Source organism: Crocuta crocuta, unplaced genomic scaffold (genome assembly GCF_008692635.1).
Source record: "Crocuta crocuta isolate KB4526 unplaced genomic scaffold, BGI_CrCroc_1.0 scaffold31, whole genome shotgun sequence".
In the NCBI taxonomy this organism is placed as follows: Eukaryota; Metazoa; Chordata; class Mammalia; order Carnivora; family Hyaenidae; genus Crocuta; species Crocuta crocuta.
Window position 1 is genome coordinate 6013629 of NW_027528362.1, and position 7328 is coordinate 6020956.

At 43.7% G+C, this 7328-nt stretch overlaps 1 protein-coding gene across 1 annotated transcript in view; it reads right to left on the reverse strand.

The window, feature by feature from the left end:
• The window catches only part of FGF14 (fibroblast growth factor 14), a 609870-nt gene extending 608714 nt beyond the window's left edge, over positions 1-1156 (reverse strand). The window contains exon 1 of the mRNA XM_077753980.1: positions 949-1156. Within this exon, the coding sequence (XP_077610106.1) occupies positions 949-1156 (208 nt within the window). The remainder of the gene's footprint in view (positions 1-948) is intronic.
• Positions 1157-7328: the final 6172 nt, after the last annotated feature.

Consider the following 7328-nt stretch of genomic DNA (forward strand, 5'->3'; position numbering starts at 1 on the left):
GCCGGCCCGCCGCCGCCGCCGCCACGCAGCCCTCCGGCCTGGCCTCGCTGGCTTACTCGCCCACAGCTTCGCGGCCGCCCCCAAACGCCTCAGATGGGGATACCGGGCAGTGAGCCCCCGGGACTCCACTCCCCGAATCACCTGCATTTGCATTTCTTATGTAATGCACTGCAAGTTTCCCGGTCGGAGCCTTTGGAATAGGGGCGCATGATCACCAGAGCCTGAAGCTGGGACCCACGGCCCGGCTCACCCCGCACCCGTGGGACTCAGGCGCAGGGTTTTGCTACTGNAAACTCCATATATTAGAGGCGCTGAGCTTGTCCCTTCGGTCTGGGGTTCCCCCAGGCATAAGCCCGGCTCAAGCATCCCCAGGAGCAGGAGGCGTCGGAGGCAGACGGGGAGCGAGTTCATACTCGTGCGCGGAGAGCCAGACCGGGGAGGGAGGCGGGGGCTGGCGGAGGAGCGGGGCCGCGAGGGAGAGGGCCTCTCTTACTTTGGTAAAGGTGACGGGGTGGCGAATATTGTGCAAGCTAATCAGAAAGTCTAGAGCAGGTTCTGGGCACCGAGCTGCGGCCCCAAACCTGCCGCCCGAGCACCAAGAGCTCGCTGGTCTTGCTCCCGGCAACTGCCGAAGCTTCGGCTGCCTCGGGCAAAACCTTAAGCCACAGCCCTTCAATATTCCACCAAACATAGGCAACCAAACACATTAAAAAAAAAAAAAGTTTCCTCCTCCCTCCTAGTGATGGATCGTGTTGCTGATCATGGTTTTCGGGCTCAGAGACGCCCCAGCTGTGACTTATTTATCCATGCAACACCTCTGTATGCAACACTGTCCTGCTTCGCTCTGTCTGCCCTGCCTTCCTGCATAGCAGAACTGCAGCTCTAGCTCGGTGAGAAACAGACAGGCTATTACGAGGAAAAACATAACACGATGCATGTTTTGCTTACCAGTTGGGTTCTTGTTTTTCTTAAGACTCTTGCCACAAAGACACTGCAGCATATGCGTTCCTTTGCTGAAAATGTTCCAAAGAAACCACATTGATTTGGGCGAAAAGCAATCCAGCAGCTTAGACACCCTGAGAAAGAAGAGATCCTTGTGGTTGCATAATAATAATTTGAAATCAGTTCTCCTGAAGAGGGGCACCGGTTTTACCATAGGAAAAACGATAATATTCCGGATCTTCTCCCAGTTTTTTCCCCTCACGTGGTATATTTCTTTGAGACTTCTCAGTGATTGTTTTTTTTCGGCCAGGGTGAATGATTTATCCCCCTCGATCACCACTGGATTATTACCGGAGGGTTGGAAAAAGAATCCTTTTTCAGCATGAAGCCAAACAAAAAAGCAACGAAATCCCAACAGAGACCGGAACTAATCAGAGAGAACAGTAATGCACAAAAGATCCCCAAAGAGAAAACCATAGCCTTTTACTTGATCGCTATGAGGATGGGTGGGTCTGCAGAAGGCAAAGCAGGATTCATCTCACTGAGAGAAGACTGCCATTGTGTAGCCCCTAGGAGAGAAGAAAAAAAAGGAAAGAAAGAAAGAAAGAAGAAAAAAAAGAAAAAAAAAAAAAAAAACACCAGCACACACACACACACCAAATACCACCTCCGAGATCGAGTCTGAGCCGAAGACAGAGCCTCCCTTCTCCCAGTGTCGATTTTTTTTTTAAATAATCAATCGCCAGGGCTCAGTGGGATCGGATTGAACCTGCAGTTCTCAATCACCACGAAGAAAAGATGCAAATCCAGGTGTCCCTTCCCCTTGTCAGGCTGGTAGTAGGTAGAGAGCGCCACGGCCCCCTTCCTCCTTCTTGTCCCTCTCCAGGTGTCCAACAACAGCGAGCATGAGGAAAATCTCCCCTCCGGATTCCTCGCCCAGCCTCGGATGTGAGTTACAGGCATTAGAGGGAGGAGGAGGAGGAGTTGAAGTTTGCATTGAAAAGACTGGCTTTCCATGACGTAGCCACGTGCTTTCAGACCCGTCACCAGTGAGATGCTTCAACCCGCCCGGGGAGGGCAGTGTCACTGCAGTCCTCTGCTACTCTCCCCCTGGAAGTCACCCACCGGCGACACCCAGCCCGGCCCGGGCCCCGGCCCGAGCCCCGCGCCCTCTCCCTCCTCTGCCCAGCAGGAGTTGGTGGGCAGCTGGCTCCTGGAGCCATCTAACAGAGCCTTCGGTTAAAAGTGAATTCTGAAAAGGAGAATTAACAATGATAATTAGTAAACCTCAGAAAATAAAGGAGAGGGAAGGAGTTTAAAGACAAACAGTAGTTCGGTACCACTCCTCAAGGCCAGAGTGAGCTCCGCCTTACTTCACATTTGCAAAAACAGCACCTAAAGAATCTGAAACAGTAAGGAAAACTCAAGCTCCTTTAGCTTTTATTATTTGAGTGCCACTTAAAGTGTTGTTTGAAAAAATACAGACTAGGTGTATGACAAATACGTACTTGCAGAAATAGCCTGTTAAAGGAACAACTACTAAAATCTAGGTGGCAAAATATATTTTGGTGGAGAGGTTCATACATGACAGAAGTTATGCCTTTTCTAGATAGACAATCCATTCTCTTCAAATAATGTTTTTGAACAGAATGAACCCTGCTTATATTAGACACTAATTCATTGCTGGTTTCTGTACCCATTAACTGAACTAACATTAATTTCACCCTCATTTCCTTCTCATCGACACTAATATACAACCTCGCCACCAGCCATCACCATCTAACCTAACAAAAAGGGACAGATTCCCTATTTCACCACCATGTAACCCAGCTTCCTTCTTTCTCAGAAAATCAAGACTTAGGGCAGAACTAAAGATTTTGTCTTATTTGGGGGGGAGGGGAAATACAATGTATAAAATAATACAAACTATTACAAAGAATAATATCACAAGCTCCAGTGTGCTCACTTCCCAAATTAATAAATGTTAGCATTTCAACAGTTTTATGACGTGAGCGTTGAAGAGTAAAATTGACCACTCTCACTCTTGTTAAGTAAATAAACTAAAGTTATGACAACTTATTTCCATTTAATGGAAAACTGATGTAAAAATTTTAACTAACTTAAAAATATATTTTTAGAAGCTCCATTTTAATTCCAAAAGATTAAAACTCCTGCCTTTACTGTATGGGATTCCAAACTATCTTATAAACAAAGAGCTATAGATTTACATTGTTGAGGAATGAGAGATGGAACTGACTTTAGAGAAAGTTAATTCCTTGAGTATTAGTTATCAAAAAATTTTAAAGAATGTAATAACTTTCCCACTGCTACAGTTTTCTAATATCTAGGAGGCATATTCAGATGTCAAAATTTGCATCCAATATCCAGAACCCTTTGGGGAAACATTGGTCCATTTTAGGTAAGATAGAAAAAGAATGTAAAACAAGTAAATTCCATTAAAGTTAAGAAACTGGAAAGTTAAATAGCGATGGCCTCAATGTGCCAACGCATCATGTCATAAAGCTCAAAGAAATTACCAAGATTAACTGCAGTCTAAATAAAGTTTAGGAAGTAAAGAAGGAAGGAATACTAAGAGTCCATGAATTTAATGCCAAATGACTTAGGAGAAACAGGCTGAAAAAAAGCAATGAAGAACATTCTTTTGTTGTGAAAGAGGTAAAATGGGATAGCACCACCAAATAATTAGCAAAGCATTTTTGATATTAATCAATCAGAGACAAATCCCTCATGTCGCTACTATCACATTCTGGGTCCTATCGTGCATTCCAGTATACTAACCCTGGACAGGTGCCAGAGAAACAGCTGAATAAAAAATATTTTCTGCGAAGAGTTCTTCTGAGCTCATATAGCTCTAAGGTTCTGTAAAAGCTTGCCGAGTTCCCCAAGGTCTTTCACAAGTAAAGTCTGGGAAGATATTCTGTAATTATTGGAACTTGTCACATGTTAAGTTTGTGTAAAGAGAACGTTTCTCATACTGGTTCTCCTTGCATTTCCAAATTGGATGCTCTTCTCTACATTATAGCCGTGAATTTGATCCCTCCTAAAATAATTACTGCAAGAAAGCTATGGTGTGTTTTGCTCGATACTGGTAGCAAATTTATTACATCTTTGTCCTATCACCTAAGGAACAAAGTCAAAGGTCATTAACTGTGACTACTATTTACTGAGAATCTATTATGCCAGGCACTGTGTAGTTGCTTTTCATCTTTTATGCTACTTAAGGGAAAGAGAAATATTTTAGTACAGTGTAGGAGATTTCTATAGTTCTTTTCTGTATTTATTATACATTATTTACTTACATTACATAGGCTATTATTAACATTACTAAGCAAACAAACAAACAAACAAATACCAACTATTTTTGTATGGAGAAGATGGCCTAACCCTGATTCAGGTTACTTTTGGTCCAAAGGACTTACAATTTCTGAAGGCTTCTAAGTCATCCAATTCAGTTATTCAACCAATATTGATCGAGCACTGACCCTATGAAAGTAACTGTACAGGAGTCCATGTTGCATGCTAACTCATAACATTAAACCAGCTCTCCAGTAACACACTAAAGAAGTCTACAGAGGTTTCTGGGGGCCTCCAGCTTAGGGATAATTCAAACATTCTTAACACCAGCTTGAATTCATATCATTATTTAAGTTATGTTTTAGAAGACATCAAAATTGTTCCGTACCCTTTGCCATGCTATACATCAATATTAGTTGACAAAACTGAAAGCATTAAAAAGTCAATGCAAGCTTTGGAACACGTGTAAGTAAGTAAAGATAAAATGAGGAAAACCTCATCATAGCTATAAGAATTATACAGCAAAAGCAGTGGTATATTTAGGTAGAAAAGACTGTTTTTCATTAGACTGAGGTCAAATAAACCCATTACCCATTACCAAGTACATCCAAAAATTAAACTTACCTTCAGCATATCATAGTTAACTTACCTAAAGGTAAATATAATGACTAGAATTTCAGAGCTAGAACACATGAAGTTGCATGAAATTAGTCTTTGTAATGGTCTTAGCATGCTTTTTCTAATTGTTCCCACTAGTTACTTTCCTATATCATTCTTCCTTTTAGTAATAAAACCCCACTGGCCAGCACAGTTTTGGAAGGGCACATGGGTAGCCCAGCTGGAGAAGAGAATTCCCAACCTCCATTCCAGTGAAGTTAAGATCACATGACTAGATTCTGACCAATGAGATGTGAGCGGAAGTGATGTGTTCAACTTTCTGGTCACATTCTTCAGAGGGACTTGCCTATCTTCACTTCTCTCTTTTGTCCCTTCTATGAGCCGAAAGTAATGGTGTGAGTGCCTTTGACTGCACAGACCAGAACACACCCCAGGAATAAAGTACTAAGATAGAAGAAACTTGGTCAGAACAGCCAACCTGTCCTTGACTGCCCGCTTACCTCTGCACTTTAGATGGCAGAGAAAGAAGCCTTTATTTTGAGCCACTGTACTTCCTGTGAATTCGTCACAGCTTATTCTCTCTACTATCTTATGGACTGGCCTACAATTACTAACAACGCATTTATATTTGGGGTACTTATGGTAAAAGGATAAAGAACACAAGTGCATCACATATAACCTAATGCTTTATTCACAGCCAGTGATTCTCCTTTCCATTCACTGAAGCGGCTACTGATGTCTTAGCTGCTTTTTATAAACTCTCTTGCTTATCTCATTGTCAGATCTTACTCCCTTTGTCTCCTCTGTCCTGCTCCCTGCCCATCAGATGTAACCTATGACAGTTTAGAGCTTAGGACCATAACAATAAAGCTTTGATCACTGAAAGGAGAAGAAAGACAGAGGGCAAAATGTTGGGAAGAAAGAGTAGGTCAGAAAGAGGAAAAGAAGACCGGTGTGTACACGGAGACCTCCGTGTCTATATTTACCTTGTAAACCTTTTTCAGAAAGATGGTGCCTTTTGTTGTTTGCACACTTACTCCTTCTCTGTTGCCGCTATTAACAATTATTATCACTTTTTAAAAAAATTTTTTTAGGATATATTCAGTTTTGAGAGACAGAGAATGAGTGGGGAGGGGCAGAGAGAGAGGGAGACACAGAATCTGAAACAGGCTCTGAGCCGTCAGCACAGAGCCTGATGCGGGGCTCAGAACCCACAAACCGTGAGATCATGACCTGAGCTGAAGTAGGATGCTTAACCGACTGAGCCACCCAGGCGCCCCAACAATTATTATCACTTTTTAAGGAATAATTCTACATTTCACATCACTGGACTACTCAGTACCATTTTCTTCCTCTCCCCATGTTCCCGCACTGACTGGTGGCATAGGAAACCTCTGCTCCTCTCCCCTGGAGGGAACAGTCCGGAAAGGTAACTCCAGTCCTTCTGTCTGCTCCCTCCCAATTTCTTAATGAAGAAAAAATGACCTAAGTGGCCCAGCCCCTTCTGTCTCTTTATTTGGATCTGCCTGCCTGCAAAAAGTTTGGAGACTCCTGGGGCGCATCGGTGGCTCAGTCGGTTGAGCTTCCAACTTCAGCTCAGGTCATGACCTTGCAGTTTGTGAGTTCGAGTTTGACATCAGGCTCCCTGCTGTCAGTGCAGAGCCCACTTCAGACCTTCTGTTCTGCTCCCTCTGACCCTCCCCCACTCGTGTCCACTTGCTCTCATGAGCGCTATCTCCCTCTCTCTCTCTCTCTCTCTTTCTCAAATAAATAAACATTTTAAAAAATGTTTTCAGACTCCTGTCCTTCAGCTCCTCTCTGTGGGAAACATTGGGTCCACCTCAGAGTCCACAGCCTGTCTTCTAGAAGCAGGTCTGTACTGCTTAGGGGGCTTGGAGCAGACATTGTCAGCACCCCGTATAGATCCCTTTCATCCTGACACATCAGTGTGATTTGTTTGATTTCCAGCTTCCGGTATCTCCATCGCTGAACCTGAGGGATTTTTGTGTCCATGGAAGGCCCCTCTGTCCAGGTACTCATAGGAAAGCTTGGGTATTAACACGCCCTAGGAGAACTTCTCCATGTTCTCCATGATGAAACACCCCAGCACTCTTGCCTCTTGGGAGGGATAATGATGAGTCGTGTGTTTTCCATCCTTTCCCAGAGCTTCCCTATGGGATTAAGACAGTCTCCCACTGGGGTATTTATCAACATACTACTGGCCTTTCCCCTCTTCCCCGTATCCATTCCCCATTCATCTGCTATATTCTTTCCCCAATAAACTACTACTACATCCTCTGTAAAAGCTCAAATCAATACAGGGTTGAAGAGAAAAACAGAGGTTCTGGATAAATGTCCCTCACTCTACAGAATCACACTCTTCCTTGAGTGGTCATTGGAGTTTCCAGATGTGGAGTGCCTAGGCAGCTCAGTCGGCTAAGCAGCCGGCTTCA